Genomic DNA, 19,376 nt, shown 5'->3' on the forward strand with positions numbered 1-19,376 from the left:
AGAAAAAAGTATCCTGAAAGGCTTTGAATATGACAACGGAAGAGGCTGTTTACAAATTTTTCAGCCATCATGAAGGATTTTAAAAAGGAAAAAAGTGAAATGATAGCATCAGTGTTTGCCTCCAAAATGATCTTCACAAGTTGGGTGATTATAACACTTAGGCTGAGCCTAGATATGTCCTCCACCTTGCTTGATTCATTGTGCTTTTCTGTTCGAGTCTTAGAAAACATGTACCACAGAGCAAATGGAGAGTAATCAGCTAATGGTTCATTATTTATGAAGATGAATATAAATTCATATTTATATTGAATATGAATATGAATATATTCAATAAAAGAATATAAATATAAAATGAAGATGTCCTGCACGAAAATCAATTCACATTGATTTCAAACACACACTAACATTCAACTCTAAGTAATTTATCCCGCCACTACCCCCATGGAGGAGTTTAACAAACCCAAGCTGGGAAGATGAATTTCCAACTCAATTTGTTCTTTTCTCCAAACTGAAATATCAATGCATCCAAAGAGAGATTTAAAATCAATGCCACTTCTAAATTCAACACAGATATGCCATCTAGCATTTCAAGGTTAGAACTTGTTGTTAAAGTGAGTACTATTTGTACTGTTTATTCTGTTTCAGAACAAAAGCTATACTTTAAAAAGTTGAGATCCAATTCATTCACGTACTGGGAGCTACCCTGACAGGTTTTATTGGGTTTTAAAATCAGAGTTGAGTGGTCGCTTCATTTTTACAGAAATGGAGTTTACAAAATGTAAACCCTAGAAAGACTGATATTTTTCAGAGTTAATTGCCTTCTACCCTCACCTTGCTCATCTCTGCAAACTAAATGGTGCCCTTTCTTAGACTTTTTTTTTCTTTTTTTTGATAGGGTCTTACTCTGTCACCCAGGCTGAAGAGCAGTGGCACAATCTCGGATCACTGCAGCCTGAACCACCAGGGTTGAAGCAATCCTCCCATCTAAGCATCCTTAGTAGCTGGGAATACAGCCTAATTTTTGTATTATTTTTTGTAGAGACAGGGTTTCTCCATGTTGCCCAAGTTGGTGTTGAACTCCTGGGCTCAACTGATCTGCTTGCCTCGGCCTCCTAAAGTGCTGGCATGAGCCACCATGCCCAGCTGGCACTTTTCTTTTAATGGAGGTATAACTTAGATACCATAAATGCACAAATCTTAAATGTACAATTTGATGAATGTGTGTATGTGTGTGTGTGCGCTTGTATACACATCCTTGTAAGATATAGACCATTTCCATCACCCTAGAAAATTCCTTTTTGCCCCTTCTCAGGCAATATTTCCCCTTACCCCTATAGGTAACTGCTATTCTCACTTATATCATCAGAGATTAGATGTGCCTGTTCTGTTCTTGAACTTCATAAAAATCTAATCTTAGAATATATATACTCTTTTGTGTCTGGCTTTATTGACTCAATATAATTATTTAAAATTCACTTATGTCATTGCATCTACCAGTAACTCAGAATTTTTCACTGTTGAGCAGTATAGCATGGTATGAATATACTTCAATTTGTTCATCCATTCTTTTACTGATGCACATTTAGGTCATTTCCAGCATGGACACTGGTTTTGACAGATTTCCATGGGGTTTAAGACTGGGATAGATGGACATAGCAAATTATCTGAGAACTCTAAGTGAGGAGCCACAGATATTTTTTACAGACTGTTCTAGACACTTTACATCACAAGTTCCCGCCAGAAATAGAATATACCCTTCTCACGCTCTATGAAGTGCCTGAATCAAAATGATTAAGCATCCAATTAAATATATTTGGTTCAGCATGGTGCTAATAGATACACAAGTGTGGATTGAATCTTACACGGTCTTATTGGTTTTTCTGGTGGAAAGGGCTCCATTTCCAGGTCTTAGAAAACAACAGGGACCCCCTTGAGCCATCTCACCAGGGCATGCAATTGAACACAAAGGCAACAGAAAGTGTGTGTCACCTGGAAAAACTCATCCAGACTAGAAACTGAGCCCCTAGTATATCATGTTCAACTCGGGTGAATTGTAAAGACATTGAAAAAAACAACATATTCAAATACCTACTGTTTACAGTATCAATAAAATGCTATGGAAATATTAATGGTAATAACATACATTGATTCTTCTACAGGAAACATATTATCTTTAATCCTCACAAGTCTACCAAGTGTTCTTCCCACAGTTCTGACTGTTCTTCCCACAGTTCAGGTGAAGAAGTAGACTCAGGGGCATGAAGTAAATTAAGGTCATGTACTTAGTAAGTAACAGACCCAGAACTTGATCCTGGGGTGTCACATTCCAAAACCCACCCAATTCTCCTTACAGTAAGACATCTTTATACAATTAGTAGGCACCATATATTCTATATTTGAAGAAGTTAGATATAGGTACAACTAACTCACTTGTGATTCATTAGTGGTTTTTGATGATGAGAACTGCAAACCTCTAATGTCTCCATTCCAAAATGATCAGCACCCAGAGAAACTCCAGAAGTTTCCAGCAGCACACAAGGAGCTTAAATATTATACAACAAAGACTTATCTGATGTGCTCATAAGGACAGCTTTCATCAGTGCCTCTGTGCTACACCAGTCAAAACATTTCATCAGTTCTAATTTTTTTCTACCTTAAAAATAAGATTATTTTGAATGTGAGATTTTGCTACTGCCTCTCAAATAAGCACACACTTTAAAAATAGCAAAGAATGGCAGATATTTTTAGGGTAAAAAAAACACACACACACACACACACACATGGTGATGTCCTCAGATTCCAAAGATAAGTCTTTTTATGAGAGCTTTTTCTATTTATTTTGATTCAGTAGTAAGAACACCTGCAGAAAGATCAGCTCTGTTCACAAGACCATTTCTTAAGAATTCATCGCAGACGTAACAGATGATAGCATGGAGACAGACTAAGCTAAGAGAGCCAGAGAACGACTGACGATTCCCATGTCCTGCACATGTTCTGAGAACATGACATTCCCACAATGCAGGCATTCAAAACTAAGTGAGGCATGGCAGACAAGAGCATGGCAACATCAGAAAGTCATTTTGCTTGGAGATGGTCCAGGTTTCCTCCAAAGAGTAGTAGATGATTAAACCACAGAAATAAGTTTTAATAACATTTGCACAATCATTTTTCAATGCATGGGAGGAAACAAGCTATAGCACTGGGCTGTTTTACCCAGATTTAAAACATTCTCACCCAGATTTAAAACTGTGTGGAGAGGGAATAGAAGGAATGGATAACCAGGCTGGTGGTGCTAGATCCCATTCACCCTTCACCTTCCTTGGTATTCTATTTGACTATGTGAGTTTTTGGGGCTGGGGCTACCTAAAATGTCATTTGTCCTTTTTATAAGCATATTTTCTGTGTTAGATAAAATATCCATAAATATACATTTAATTCCTGCAAGTATTATCTCATATAGCTGTGCAGTAATTTGTTTAATCATTGGCAACTTTCAAAGAATGAATCATCTCAATACAGATAAGGGTGCAGAGAGCCAGCCATCTATCCTTCTATACTGGCATAGTTGGTAGTATAATTGGTATAATCATTTAGCAAACATTTTGGCAATATATAAAAAAAGGTTTTATCAATTTAACAAGATTCATCAAAATATTTAATGCCTTTTTAAAATTAAAATGTCTAGAAATAAGTAACTAAAGTAGAATTTTAGCAATGAGAAAGGATACTTCATGGTTGCTTTAATTTACATCTGTGATTACTAGTGAGTGGAACAGTTTTTCAGATGCATACTAGTCATCTGATTTTCTCTTTAGGAAACTGTCATGTCCTCTGCTCCCTTGTCCACTGTGGCCTTAGTGTTATTCAAAGAATTATAATAAGCTAGTTATATAATGAGAATATTATCCATTTATATGTTAGCATTTGTTTATGACTCAGGTGTCTGTTTTCATCTAAACCTAAAACTGATCAACCCCAAAAGAGGAAGCAGTTAGGTGGCAACAACAAAGAAAAAAACTGAAAAGCAAACCACTTTCGTATTTCTAGCTCAAAACAAATAGCTACTTAAACCAAAAGCATTTAGATAATTCTCCAACAAGGGACTCACATTCTGTGAATGAAGCCTTTCATAGGAACCCGTAAAGCACAGCAATGATATAAACATAATGAAGAGAAATCTGTTACTAGCACGTTGACATGCCTCCCCACCTTACATCAAGTGGAAAATATCAAATCAGTTCAAATATATCTGTATCTAAAATAAAATCAAATTTCTTTTGGTTGCATGAACAAGCCACAGCATTTATATCTTTGTTCAGTCCACACCAAAGACTGAAGTCTTGGGGACAAGTTTAAGAAGCCAGAGAGACACTGACCCACCTAGACTGGAGGAAGTCTGTGGTCACACTTGTGCTGGACAGCCTGTCAGAGTTTACGCAAATGCAGCCAAAGACAACTTCCACTGCAGTAAGAATTCCGATGCCCAGGGCCAGTCTGTGGCCCACTGCAGTTGTACTTTATTATTCTTTGCCAAGGGACCAATAGTTAGCACTTATAGAAAAACACGAGCCTGTACATTATTTATTCCTTAGAGATAGGGGATGATGCCCAGTCTCAATAGTTGCTTTGGCTCTTTAATTATATTGTAAAATTAACTGTGACAGGTTGTTTTATTTCTTTTGTGTCAACCAAAAACACCCATGGGATACATAATTTGTTGATCAAAGCCTTAACTTAGGAAAATCACAAAAGATTTTAGGAAACAGACTGGTACCTAATGTGCAGAGGCAGTGTGGAAAAGGAAATTAGCAAACATTCAGCTAAAATGTTCTCAAGGGCAGGGACTCATAATAATGGAATCATTTCAAGCTTGAAGGAGGTTACCTATGGGAGACTGCCAGATCGCTTCAGGGATTGCTGCATTTCATCAGCCTAAAAATGGAGCTGCCTCCAGAATTTCTAGGTCAGCAAAAGATAAAGAGGAGACATTAAAATCTAACAAAATGAGAGGTTGGCATGAAACATTTATAAGGGGTTAAGAATGCTGTAGATGAACAAATTAGGAGGCTATACACCATATCTAGAATATTGTAACCATGATAATGAATACTATTATTCATAAACCATGGACAAAGGAAGTGAGACAATATGATATCTAAGTAAAATGCCTATAATCTTCCTGATAAAGTCTGAACTCACCCAACTCCACAAAGAGAATCTATGTCCAAGTCTTCTCAGGGTCACACAGCTCCTTCAGCTGTGACAAAGTGTAGGTACTTATTAAATGGGTTCTAGTAATAAATAAAGCCTTATCTTCACCCAGGAAGAAAATTATTTGATCCATTTTCAGTATCTTCAAAGAAAGATTTTACACAACCTCACCTAGAGGTGAACTTCTGACAGTGAGGAACAATGAATAACCCAAAATTCATCACAGAATCCATAAACCTAACTTCAGGCAATAGCCTCTTCTTCCTCCTCACCCCCTCTCTCCTGCTGCCCTGTCGCCACAATCAGAAATGTTTATGACTCCAAGATGACTGATAACACCTTTCCCTTCTTTGAACACAGGTATCAGTGAGTGGTCAAAAGGTGAGAGAGTGGACAAGATGGAAAGGTAGCAGCAGGCAGTTGGCTTGGATGATTTCCAATAATGCAGTCACTTTGAATGTTCAAACCAGAAGCCATAGGCTACAGAATGGTTTCATTTTTCTTTTGCCTTAAGAAGGTGCATTCTCTCCTGTTTGCCACAAGCCTCAGTGCTCCTGGTTGTCTTCTATTTTGCCTGGTTTACCCTTCACTGATACTTCTTTTCTGCCTGAAGGTATAGATTCCATTCTTATAAATGATGTATGTATGTTGTGCTTGAAATGTATATTGTCTAACTCGTGGCAGGAATCTTTATACAGCACAGAGATCAAGTTCATTAATAGTGATGTTCAAATCTTCCACAACTTTGATCATTTCATTTGCTGAGGCTTGTATGTTAGCATCTCTGATTGTAATTATAAATTTGTCTATTTCTTCTTGTCATTCTATTAAATTTTACTTACTTTGAGAGTTCAAGCTCAAGACTTTTATGTCTTTCTGATGAATTATTCCTTAAAATTATTTGTGCATTAAAGTCTATTTTGCATGATAGTAATGTGGTTTTTATCAGCTCTCAATTTTTTCCTGTGATTTTCTTTTTAATTATCTTTAATCTTGTAATCACACATAATTTTAAAATTTGTGTATATCTCTGCTACTTTAATCCTTTTAAGTTGGCAAAAGTACCATTCCCAATCACAAATACACAGTTCTACAGTTTTATGTTTCTGAATGGCTGTTTAAAGACAATCCTAAATTACAACTTAGTTTGACTTAGACTGTAAAGATTCAAGAGTGAAGTTTAACTTGCTACTATTTTAAAAGCATGTGACCTTATAGATTTATAAGATGTGAGAAGTGTTGAATAATCTTTAATATTACACATAAACAATACTAAAATGCCTTTCAATAAGTGAAAGGAACCATTTTAAATACAGGGAATTATAATTAGATTGGCATCACTAAGGCCAAAACTCTAGACATTGCTACCTTATTTATCTTCAACCCTTGCCTTTAAGAGGCAAATGAACACAAAACACAGGTGAATATTCCTTGGTTCTGAGACAGTGAAGGAATTTCCCCAGTATTTAAATATATTCACATAACCAGCTATATAAATCTAAATATAAAACCAATCTCCAGTAAGTTTTAAGATGGCACTCACCATCTTTGTGAAAAGTTGAACATCACTAACGAAGTCTAATCATATCTTTAGAAGGGGTAAACAGTGATAGCATTTACTGAATTGGAATTACTATTAAAATTCAAAAACTGAACATATTCATTTAACCACAAGCCAGTTTTAGTTTTAAATCAAGACTGTCCAACAAAATATTCTGTCAGTCATTCATGATCTGAATTCTGGTGTATGAGATCTATTAAAGTATGGTACACATAAAAAAGTCATGAGACATTTGTTTTGTAATAAATAAGGCAGTGGCCAATTATTACTCATTAGTAGCTTTTTTGAGATAAGCTATCAAGTCTGCCCTTTCTTCCTTCTTCTTAATGCCGACACAGATCATTTTTGTTCCAGGGATGTACTTCTTGGGATTCTCCAAATACTCCATCAGTGTATCCTCTCCCCAGGTGATGCCTTTGTTCTTATTGGCAGCTGTGTAAGAGTATCCAGGGGCCTGACCTGTCTTCCGCCCGAAGAGACCATGGAGATTTGGCCTAGTCTTGTGCTTGCTTCCCTTTTCAATGGTGTGGCACTGGGAACACTTCATAATAAAAATCTTGCCTTTCTCAACATCACCCATATTTAATTCTCTTTTTAGTCGCTGGTGCAACGAAGATTCCCGCTCCGAAGCAGGATGTCCCCACTCTCTAAGTCCAGCTCTCATTTTTTAAACTGTCTTCCTGATTTATCTTTTTCTACCTCTTTACTTTGTGTTATTTGGCTTCAAAAGTCTCTTATAAATAGCACGGAGGAATCTCCATCTTCTAACAGATGTTAAACATTATATCTGTTAATAAATTATACTTATGATTACTAATTTTATTACACCCATTATTTATTCCATTATTTTCTTTCTAATTACTATGTCTTTTCTATGCTTCTGTTTTTCTTCTCTCCTGATTACTGTTTGGTTCAATAACTTCTTATTCTTGTTTTCCAATTAACTGATATGAAAGTTAGACATTCTATTTCTACTGTTCTTGTGATTATCTTATATATATACACATACACACATACACACACACACATATATACATATATACACACACACACACATTATATATATAACTTTCATTTTAGGTTAAAAGGGGTGGGTACATGTGCAGGTTTGTCATACAGGTAAACTCATGTCACAGGGGCTTGTTGTACAGATTATTTCACCACCCAGATATTATGCCTAGTACCCAATAGTTATTTTTTCTGCTCCTCTCCCTCTTCCCATTCTCCACCCTCACAGGCCCCAGTGTCTGTTGTTCCCTTCTTTGTGTCCATGAGTTCTCATCATTTAGCTCCCAATTATAAGTGACAACATACAGCATTTGATTTTCTGTTCCTGCATTAGTTTGCTAAGATTACTTTAAATTTTTACAACTGACTCAAAGTTAATCAATATTTCTACCCTTTCAGAATAAAAAAGGATCTTAGAATGCTTTAACTCCAATTACCACCTACCACCTTCCATGATTGTTATCTAGCACTTTAATTCCATCTTGCTTTTTAACCCCCACTCCTCAAAGTCATTATTATTGTAATTAGTCAATGTTTGTTTAAATGGAACCACCAATTTACCACTTTCTTTTCTTACTGTTCATTGTTAAAACCCACTCCAATCCTCTGAGTTCTATCTCAGTCTTACAGAAATACATCTTGATCAATTCTTCAGTGAGTATTAATAAAAAGCAAACTTAAAAAATCTTCATTGCAGTCTCTGTCTTTAAAAAAATGTATTTTTTCTGGGGGGTAGGTTTAAAATACATATAGTGAGGTGCATAATGTGCATGCATTTAAAGGGTTTGGCTCAATGAATTGTGCATATGGAAGCACCCATGCAAATACCATCCAGATCAAGATTATAACACTTCCATCACACTCTCATGCCCCTTCTTTGTCATTACTCACTCCACTATTCAGACATTTATCCCTATTAATTTAGCCTATTTTTGAATTTTATGTAAATGGAATCCTATGGTGGGTACTCTGTGTCTGGGTTGTTTCACTGAACATGTTTGTGAGACTACCGTTGTTATCACTTTTTTCTTTTCTATCACTGTGTATTCCATGTCATTATCATTCTTAAAATAACACTTTAACAGGGCATAGAATTCCGGATCGATAGTTATTTTCCCTCAGATTTTGAAGATGTTATTACAATGTGTTTTAGTCTTCATTGTTGCTCAGAGAATGCTGTCAGTTGAACTGCTCTTCCTTTGATAGCAATTTGACCATTTCCTCTGGTTATTTATTTTTCCCATTTTTGGTTCTATTAAAAATGTTCTATTCATCTTTAGTGTTCTAATACTTCCATAGGTTATATCACAGTGTGGGCTTGTTTTTAGCAATGCTAAAAGAATTGACAGAAGTCAATGTGCTTCATCAATCCAATGTACATCTTTCCATTTAGACAATCTCCCCAAGCATCTGCATCACTAGAGTAGATTTGGACTCCACACCAGTGTACCAGGACATGGTAAGAGCTTGATGGGTGGAGTTTCTCAAGTCCCCTTCTTGCAAAAGGAGCAACCCTCGAGGAGGTCAGCAATATATGGGGATTAAGTTTTAGCTCCCTGCTTGCACAGATTTAGTCACATCAACTGCCCCTGCATGCGTGGACGTTAACACAAGGGACTCTCCAAACCAAACAGCTCCCAAGGCCATGCCTTCAGCTTTCTTCTCTGGTTCTTTTGAACAGCCACTTCTTTTTTCATATCTGGTGATTTCTCTTTCTTTCTTTTGATTTCTATTATGACTTTTTTAAAAGTATATTTTAACCAGTTTTTCTTTTTTTCTTTTTCTTTTTTTTTTTGAGACGGAGTCTCGCTCTGTCGCCCGGGCTGGAGTGCAGTGGCCGGATCTCAGCTCACTGCAAGCTCCGCCGTCTGGGTTTACGCCATTCTCCTGCCTCAGCCTCCCGAGTAGCTGGGACTACAGGCGTCCGCCACCTCGCCCGGCTAGTTTTTTGTACTTTTTTTTTAGTAGAGACGGGGGTTTCACCGTGTTAGCCAGGATGGTCTCGATCTCCTGACCTCGTGATCCGCCCGCCTCGGCCTCCCAAAGTGCTGGGATTACAGGCTTGAGCCACCGCGCCCGGCCATTTTAACCAATTTTTCTATTTGAGGTTAAAGGAGACTCTGCATGGACTTTGTCCACCATGTTGCCAGAATCTAAATTTGTTTCACTCCTTTATCTACCAGATGCCCCTGCCCACACCACACTTAGTGGCTCTTAACTAAAAGCAAGAGCCCTGAAGTTATGGAGACCAGGATTTGAATCACTGCTTCACTACTGACTAGCTTTTTGAAGCTGGATAGGTTATTTAACTTCTCTGAACCTTAGTTTCTTCATCTCCAAAAAGGGGATGATCAAAATTCTTATCTCATAACACTGTTGTAAAGATGAAATATGGGAATGCATGTACTTGGCACAGTACTTCAATAAGCACGTATCAATAACAATTCATACAGGCTGAGAAGCACTTATCTGAAATGCTTGAGACCAGTAGTGTTTAGGATCTTACATTTTTTCAAATTTTGAATATTTACATTTTATTTAACAGCTGAGCATCCCTAATCCAAAAATCCAAAATCTGAAATGCTCCAATGAGCACTTCCTTTGAGCATGACCTCTGAGCATCATGTCAGTACTCAAAAAGTGTTGGATTTTGGAGCATTTCAGATTTAAAATTAGGAATGTTCAACCTGTATTATTAAACACTGCACAACAACTTTATTCAAGTTATTAATTCATCTACCTGGGGATCAGATTTATGCACAAGTTGGTGCCACATAGACACAGAAAAATATGTTTCATGAGGAGGAAGCAAACTGAATAATAACTAAATATGACAACAGAGATTCTATACATGTGGAATATATAAGGTTGCTCTTTACAAATACCACTTTACAAAAATCCCATGTTCTCATAATTTTCCAGGGTTTGGTGAAAATCCTTGAAAGTCAGAAAGAAAACATTAAAAGCAAGAGAAGTGCCAGTGAATAGTGAGATAAAGGCTTGCCCCAGAACGTAAATCAATGCATGTGCTTCTTTCATGCAGAAAGTTGCTGTAATAAACAGATGAACTAAATAGTGTGTTCAGCAATGTAGTTGGTTTATAGGATAGTGCAAGCATTTTAATTCACTGTAGCTCAGGAACAAACAGTTTACTGACTGGGTGGAGGAACACGCTTTGAGTGATACTGCTTTAGGGACATTTTAGCACTATCCTAAAAGTGATACCATTGTTATGTAGGAAGGTAGAGGTACTTTGGATGCTGGGGGCCTGAGTTAAACAATAACCTCAAATGGAGAACAAAATAAATCATGCTACATAACCAAAGAAAGTTCATTACAAACCAATCAACAACTGTTAGAGTTCAGAAGTACATTGGAGTCCTGACTGTAGTTGATTTGGGGATATAGATGGATCTGCCAATCCGACTCCTTATGTAGGGGATTTTTTTTTTTTTTCTGAAACGGAGTCTCACTGTGTTGCCCAGGCTGGAGTGCAGTGGTGCCATCTTGACTCACTGCAACCTCCACCTCCCAGGCTCAAGCAATTCTCCCTACTTCAGCCTCCCAAGTAGCTGGGATTACAGGTGCACTGTGCCTGGCTAATTTTTGTATTTTTTTAGTAGAGACAGGGTTTCGCCATGTTGGCCAGGCTGGTCTTGAACTCCTGACCTCAGGTGATCTGCCCATCTCGGTTTCCCAAAGGGCTGGGATTACAGGCATAAGCCACTGTGCCCTGCCATCTAAGGGATTTTTTTTTAAGGTGATTGTAATTACCATCATTATATTCATTTCTGCTATTTGATCTCTAACAGTTTTTTTTTTTTGATGAGGAGAAGCTGATAAATTTTAATTCATTTTTTCATTATTTTTCCAAAGAAGCAGCAGTTAGACAGACTTGGCGTACTCTCAAAGTACACCTAATAATATTTTCCATGTACATTCAAAGTGAATTAGCTTAATTATCCCGATTTTATCATTATATAACGTATACGTGTAAAGTATCACACAGTATCCCACAAACATGTATGACTATTATGTGTCAGTTATAATCAACAACAATAACAAAAGATACAAAAGGGATTAGCTTGCTACAGTAAGGCCAAATCAAACATCAGATTTAATTCACAAGAGAATTATACCTTATAGTATAAATCTTACTAGTATCTTCACATATCCTAGATTTTCTTGACTTTATTTGTATTCCTGCTTTTTATTTTGAGATGAAGTCTCCCTCTATCACCCAGGCTGGAGTGCAATGGCGTGATCTTGGCTCACTGCAACCTCTGCCTCCTAGGTTTGATTGATTCTCCTGCTTCAGCCTCCCCAGTAGCTGGGATAACAGGCACATGCCACCAAGCCTAGCTAATTTTTGTATTTTTAGTAGAGACAGGGTTTCGCCATGTTGGCCAGACTGGTGTTGAACTCCTGACCTCATGTGATCTTCCCCCCCAGCCTCCCAAATGCTGGGATTATAGGCGTGAGCCACTGTACCCGGCCTATATTTCTGCTTTAATCAATACTTTTAAAGCTTAATTTAAAGATTAGAAAAAAGGAGAAGAAACCAACAATATATATGGTTTAGCCTGCTGCAAAGAGAAGAAACTAGATCTATCCAAATAGAAAATTTTAATTCTGGGCTTAAAAATACAATATAATGCTCTTTTAAAAATATTGATTTTAAAATAAGGAAGTTAAAAACAATTTGACAAAACAGTATTGGTAGGCTTGAAAACTACAGAAAATAATTATTTCAACATTCACTATCACTATCAATTCCAAAGCTATGGTTTACAAAATTTAGCTTGCTTCTTTGGAAATGACTGTTTTTCTAAATCTTGAACAGAGTCTAGTCACCTCAAGATCCTTAAAAGCCTTTAGCTAAGCTTTGCTCTGGGCTTCTGCAGCCCATTGGCTGGGGTAAACTCAATCCCTTCCACACACAAGTCTCAAGTCTGTCTTATCCCATAAATATAAAGTGACCTAAATTTGGCAAAGTACTTAAAATCTGAATTATATATTTTCACTTTTTTGGCTATACTATTATTAATAAACTTAAGAAAAAGTATATCCCGAACCAACTTGTCACTTTAAAAATAACTTGCTTTCCCCATCCATGCAAAATGGACTTCGAAATTAAAAAGATTTTCCTACTAAATTTCTCCTCTACTTTTACAACAGAGATATCTTCAAAACTTCTCTTCTGAAATGACTACAAATAAAAAGCTGTCCCAGTATGAGCACAACTTTCATCAAGATCTAATTTAAGGTTTACTTTCCAGTCTCTTAAATATAAACCTTCCTTTGAATTCAAAAGTATAAAAGATGCCTATATGGGTTAAAACACGGGTTGCATGGCTACCACATCACAGTGGCCATACAAGCCATATATTAACATTTCTACTTCACCTGTCTTGTATTGGTAGAGAGTATATGAGCTCATATTATTCTCAATGTACTGCTTACTTGATTTTAATTATTTAATTATTATTTTTTAATTTGCTAGAGACTTGTCTATCCATCAAGATTCAAATCACTCTGAAGAAACCAACCCTTCTGGCTCAACTGATTTGCACTTTATGGTTCCTGACACTCAGACAGACAGATGTTTCCAAGATGTGTGAGAGAACAGGAGGTCTTTAGCTTTGCCAAGACTGATTATTTCCATAACACCCACTGACTTTTGTCAGCGTAAAAATCTCTGGGATAAAGTGTCAAGAAATACAAGCTACCCACTTTGAAAACAAACAATCTCTCCTCAAGGTCAAGTCTCAGTAAATTTTGCTTGGTGGCCCTCATTTGACAGCAAGAGACCACTTTTTCTGGTGGTGGTGATCTATTCCCAATGACCACCATAATTACTTCCATAAGGTGCACATAAAATGCAACTCCTCAAACTCCAAATTCGAGAAGCACCTTCCAAAGCATTCTCTCCTGACTTCTGTATTTCTAATAAGCACATCTCAGTTTCAGGATCACAGGCTTACAGATGACTGATGGAACTCATACCCGAATGCAGTTAATCTGAAGAGCCCTGGAAGAGCAGGGGCAATTTAATCTCTGTCACTTTGAAACCCAGTGACAACTGTAATGGCTTTAATACCAAATGACAATCTCCTTTCAAGAGCTTTATGAATATTAATGTAGTGATCACAGAGCAATATTTAAAAACAAACAGTATGTCTTCATTTTCAACTGCAACATCTCTGAATTATAAAAGGCCCATTTTTGCCTCATTTTCACAGGTCACAAATGTATATTTCAATAAGGTGGGCTGGACATTGCTTTTACTTTTGGGGTGGGAGGTCACAAAATGACCTCCGTATGCCTTAACTGACAAAGGTGAAACTCACGCTGTCAATCTGTCCATTTTTAAATAAATCTAGTAAATAACTACTCAATATATGCTCAGAAGGGGCCAGAATTTTGGGGAGTAAAGAAGTAGAAGATATCACTTCCTACCCATTAGGATGGCTATTATCTAAAAATCAGAAAATAGCAAGTGTTGGCAAGGCTGTGGAGAAATTGGCACCCTTCCTGCATTGCTGGCAGGAATGTAAAATGATGCAGCCACTTGGAAGACTGTATGGTTGTTTCTCAGAAAAATTCAACATAGAATTACCATATGATCCAGTAATTCCAGCATGTACCCAAAAGAGTTGACAGCAGGGACTCAAGCAGATACTTGTATATCAGTGCTCATAGCTGCATCATTCACAATAGCCAAAAGGTAGAAATGACCCAAAAGGGAAAAGCCCATTTTAAACGATAGTACAGTAATCCTTTCGAGGTGTGTGAAATATTTCTAATGTGAATTTAGTGAAAAAGAGTCAGCGCAGTATATAAGAAGAAAAGGTGCATCTTTCTTTGTTGTTCCTCATATAAGCAAGGGCATAAAGCCAAGAGAAGGAAATGTTCTAAAATACTCATTCTAATCCTGAAGTAAGAAGCAGAAAACAAGACAGATTATTCACCTGCAAAAGCCTCCAAACATCTAAAATGTGAAGGTGATTGCAAGTGCTGTCAGGTAGAGTCCTGAGCTCATTTGTTATCTGGGATGCCACCTTTCCAAGGACCCTCCTGTTAGCCAGGTGCCCGCCCTGGCCCAGAAGCCTTGGTACATGTATGGACCCCAGCCTCCACATGCCACAGCCAGCGCTGCCCCAGCAAAATTGTGATGGACCTGAGATTTACATACACGGCTGGTGAGAGGCCTTAGGCAGTCCTTAAATGCCAGCAATCTCCAGCAAGCCCATCAGCTCCAATGACCTTAATCATCTATGCACCAGTGCTCCTGACCGTGTCCCTGCATCACACCTCTCCATGGAACTTCATACCCCAATAGACAGCTGCCTGCTGGCAGTCCCACACTGCCCACAAATGAGTTCATTATCTTTCACTCCCATCACATTTCTTCTTCCATATTATATTATTTATCCCAAGAAACAATCCCATTTCCACTATTTCAAAAGCAGTGCCATGGCAGCTGTCAGTGGTTCATCCTCCCCTCTCGTCTCCACCGCCAGTCGATTGTCCAGTCCTGTGGCTCTACATCTTCCATGTCATTCAATCCACCACTCCACCCGTGCCCACAATGTCCACTTTCAGCTAGGCCTTGACATGAATCCTTATTGTTCTCCTCCCCTGTCTTTGCTTTTTTCTCAGAATACTCTGCACTCTGCAGCCAGAGTGATCTTTCTAAAATGCAAATGGAATCATGTCCCTCCTCTGTTTAGAATGCTTTGATGGTGTCTACGGCTCTCAGAGTGAGGAGCAAGCCCTGACCGTGGCCTAAAGGCCTGCTTCCTCAGGCCCTGCCGACCAACCCAGTTTCATCTCTTATCATGTTCCCACCCTTATTCCCAGCTTCGGAACTCCCTGCCCTGCTCCTGCACACATGCCGGGCCCTTGCCTGGCCAGCCTCTGCTCATTCTCCAGAACTCAGACAAAAATTCTAGAAATCCTTTACTCAAAGATCCTTCCCTTGACTCCCAGACTGAGGTAGGTCTCCGTGCTGCATATCTCCATAGCAACGTACATTCCTGCTTTTATAGCACAGATTAGGGACATCATCAACAACATTCTCATGTGGAGGACTGCCTCCCATACCGTGGTCTGGGGTCCCTTTGTCCTGGTCTGCAGCCCTCCACCATGCTGACCATCATGACATTAACCCAGGGTGCTGTAGGTGTCTATACCAGACTGCAAGTTTCTTGAAGGCATGTACTGTGTCTTTTATCTGCCACTCCCTGATATCTGGGGCAGGGCCTAGTGCTTATTGGTGTTTGGTAAATGCTGTTTGAATAAAAGATGATGAAAATGCTCTGATAGTGACTCTTACAAATATAAATCTGATCATGTCACTTTTCTGCTCAATGATTTCACATCTCAGAATGAAATTCAAAGTCCTTTTCATGGCCAATCAAGCTTTGCATGATTTGGCTCCTGGCTTCCTGTTTGATCTCCTCTCCTAAAACTGTCCTTTCTCAAACACTCCAAGCTCATTCTCACCTCAGAGTCTTTGCACCTGCTGTCCCCTCCACCTGAACCCACTGTCCCCCAGGTGTCTTCGATGGCTGGCTCCCCAGCTACATGAAGGCCATTCCTCAGATGTCCCCTACTCACCCCACCCCACCCACCATCACGCACAACTCTCTTGCTTGGCTTTATATTTCTTCAGTTATTATCTGGCATTATATACTTGCTGTTTGGTCACAGTCGGCCTCACTCTACTTGCGTGTCAGGGCTGTGAAGGCTGAAACTCTGTTCATGTTGTCCTCCTGTATCCCAACTGGCACCAAGTAGGTGTGCAACAAATATTTCTTGAATGAATGGAGAAATACTCAAAACTTAATGGTCTATACACTTCAATACTGTTTGAATTTTTGTTTTACAATGATCATTTATTATAACAAAACCCTGTAGATCCTAGTATGGCATTATATATTCATTCAACAAGTATTTGTTGAATTCTGTAGAGCACAGAGAAGCAATCAATCATTTCCACACAGAAGAAACAATGCTAGAGCGAGCTCCTGAAAGATGGGCAGGCACCTGCCAGAGAGAGAAGGGTGCTTCCCACAGAGAAAACTGCACCCGCAAAGGGGATAGCCAAGGACGCGAGAGGTTCTTCAAATGCTAAGGAAACTCCTGCCATCCCCACCGCCATGCAACACAGAGTCATTCATGTAACTGGAATTCTTAAACTTCAAGTTTTCTACATTCCTCATTAACTTTGAACCCCAGGTCTGGGCCTCACCCTCTCATGTCAGTCTGACTAATGAAGGGTTTCCAGCAGAGCTCAGGCCTGTCAGAAGGAGGTGCAGGGCTTCTTCAAATGGCACTGGGGTCCAGGACATTCTGTGGGGGAGACTCCCTCTCCTCAGCACCCACCCTCCACCTTGAGCATCTCTGCCTCCAAGCTCGTTCCCCAGGGTGTAGGAGAGTGCTGCCTCCCACAGGCATAACAAGGTGGGAGAAGTGATGAAAACTCTTGGGCTTGTGTTGAGAATCCCAGGAATGTTCCAGACTTCATCCCCAGAAAACTCCCATCACCACTCCCAAAAAGTAGTCACACCTTTTGCCAAAAACGCATAACAAACACAGTAAGTACAAGAAACGACACAGGATAAAGTCAGTCTACACTTTCTTGCAGTATGGACTACTAAATTGCCTGGGTAGGAGACACGGGAACATTTTCCACTTAGAGAAGAGTAACAGAAAGTCACAGGGGCTTCCTGAGAATGTCTCCCATGCCCTATGTAGAATTTCTCATTTCTCAAAGCTCCTAACCAGAGTTGGCCTGTGATCACACTTCAACAAACACAGCAGGGCTTAGGAGTACTTCATGAAAGATCCAGAGTTTTCTCTTCACTTTAGGATGAATCACTCTCTCCTTTGAAAATTTACATTTGAGAAGAAATAACCTAGCCAGGCATTCTACATTTTATGACTTAATCTGTTATTCGAAATAGAAGAGAACTAATTACATCTTCCATTTAATTACTATAAAAATACAGCCAGAATGCATGCATTATATCACATTTACACCACCATAAAGAGAACCAGCCTCCCCCCCAGGTTCTGGTTGCCTCTACTGGAACTTTAAGTATTTCCCTGCTTCTTCCAGCTCCTCTCATTTTCAACCAGCAATGGAAGAGATCATATAAAAAGTGTAAAAGTCATTCATATAAATCATTTATGATGTGGTCATTTAAGGGTCTTGATAAGCATATCCACATGTTCAATGGAAGGTTACACAGCCCAGTGGTCAAGAAAGGGAACTGCCATTTAACAACTTTGCGTACCCAGTGTTCTACACCTGGGTCCTCAGGTCTCAAAGTGTGACATTAATGGTATCTACATGGTAGAATTATTGCAAAGAATAAGAGAAATGATGTGGGGAAAAGGTTTAGGATAGTGACTGGCATGAGAAAGCACTCAAAAACAGCAGCTTTATTACTTGAGCTAAGCCTTTTAGAGGTATACGTGAGCCAGGATATAAGAACTGGACTTTCCACAAGAGCTGAGTCTTTGCAAGCTGCTAGGTCCTCAAAGTCTGGCAGCAGAAAAGGATGCTCAAAGCCAAAAGAGGTGAAATATGAAAGAATGAATACTGAACAATTCCTTGTTGTAAGGCTCACTTAGCTATGGAACAGGCATCCTCGAGGGTTTCTGTTTGACCTCCTGTGGTGTTTCTCCCCTGAAAAGGAAAGTTAACTTGGTCATCTTCCTAGGTAGGCTGCATTTTTTATTCAGGTGTGGTTTTTCACACACCAACACACACACTCCACCCCACATCACATCCCTGAACTGAAAAAGTCTTCTAAAACAAGTGATTTTCACGTAAGTGAAAGCCAAACAGAATTTGCCAAAGCTATATGAGAGAGCGTGTGAGAATGTGATGGGGGGCTCTTTTGCCTCTCCCCTGCACCCTTCCCTCGATATCTGGAGACATTTTTGATTGTCACGTGTGAGTGTGTGTGTGTGTGTTACTGGCATCTAGGGAGTAGAAGCCAGGAATGCTACTAAACATTCTACAATGTCCCACACACAAAGAATTGTCCAGCCCCAAATGCCAATGGTGCCGAGACTAAGAAACCCTGAAAAAAATATCTACTTCTCTTACGCATATGGTTGAGGGTGACTGAGGCAACGTTATACGTTTCTATTAACATGAAGAAACAGAAAACTTTGTCTGCAAGACTTAACATTCTTCTTGTGAAATAAACTCTGCTACAGGGGTGAATGCCAGTCTTAAAATGGAAAAAAAAATGTCTTGCTTTCTTCTGCAATAATACTGATTCAAAAATGGCCCAAAAACTTGCTAGTTTTTTTTTTTTTTTCCTGCCTAGGCAGATATGAACAGCCTGAATCAAGCTCCACAAATAATTAAATCAAATTGCCAGGCATGTAATCTTCATTGTGGGTGAATAACATTGTAAATTCTTGTTCCCACGCCAGGTAGGTCAGAATTGAGGGAGAGATTTTAAATGCATTCCAAGATAGAGAATCAGAGAATATTAATCAGGGATCTGAGACACTTGAGAAGGCACTTAACTCATTGCTTCTCCTTCTAGCAAAAGAGAAGTGGTGCAGG

The 19,376-nt window shown here is 38.8% G+C and overlaps 2 protein-coding genes across 2 annotated transcripts in view; both read right to left on the minus strand.

Moving 5' to 3' along the window:
• The window catches only part of APBA1 (amyloid beta (A4) precursor protein-binding, family A, member 1), a 230,240-nt gene that overhangs the window by 107,040 nt on the left and 103,824 nt on the right, over nt 1–19,376 (minus strand). The gene's annotated exons all lie outside the window — the stretch shown is intronic.
• On the minus strand, nt 6,492–7,422 carry LOC105516629 (cytochrome c-like). Its single transcript, XM_011948893.1, has one exon. It carries the CDS (start codon nt 7,350–7,352, stop codon nt 7,038–7,040), a length of 315 nt encoding a protein of 104 aa, XP_011804283.1. The 5' UTR covers nt 7,353–7,422; the 3' UTR covers nt 6,492–7,037.

The sequence above is a fragment of the Colobus angolensis genome, unplaced genomic scaffold, assembly GCF_000951035.1.
Source record: "Colobus angolensis palliatus isolate OR3802 unplaced genomic scaffold, Cang.pa_1.0 Scaffold286, whole genome shotgun sequence".
Classification (NCBI taxonomy): domain Eukaryota; kingdom Metazoa; phylum Chordata; class Mammalia; order Primates; family Cercopithecidae; genus Colobus; species Colobus angolensis.

What these genes read in the sequence shown, in the direction of transcription:
- LOC105516629 (XM_011948893.1), bottom strand. Translation starts at nt 7,352, where the DNA reads ATGGGTGATGTTGAGAAAGGCAAGATTTTTATTATGAAGTGTTCCCAG.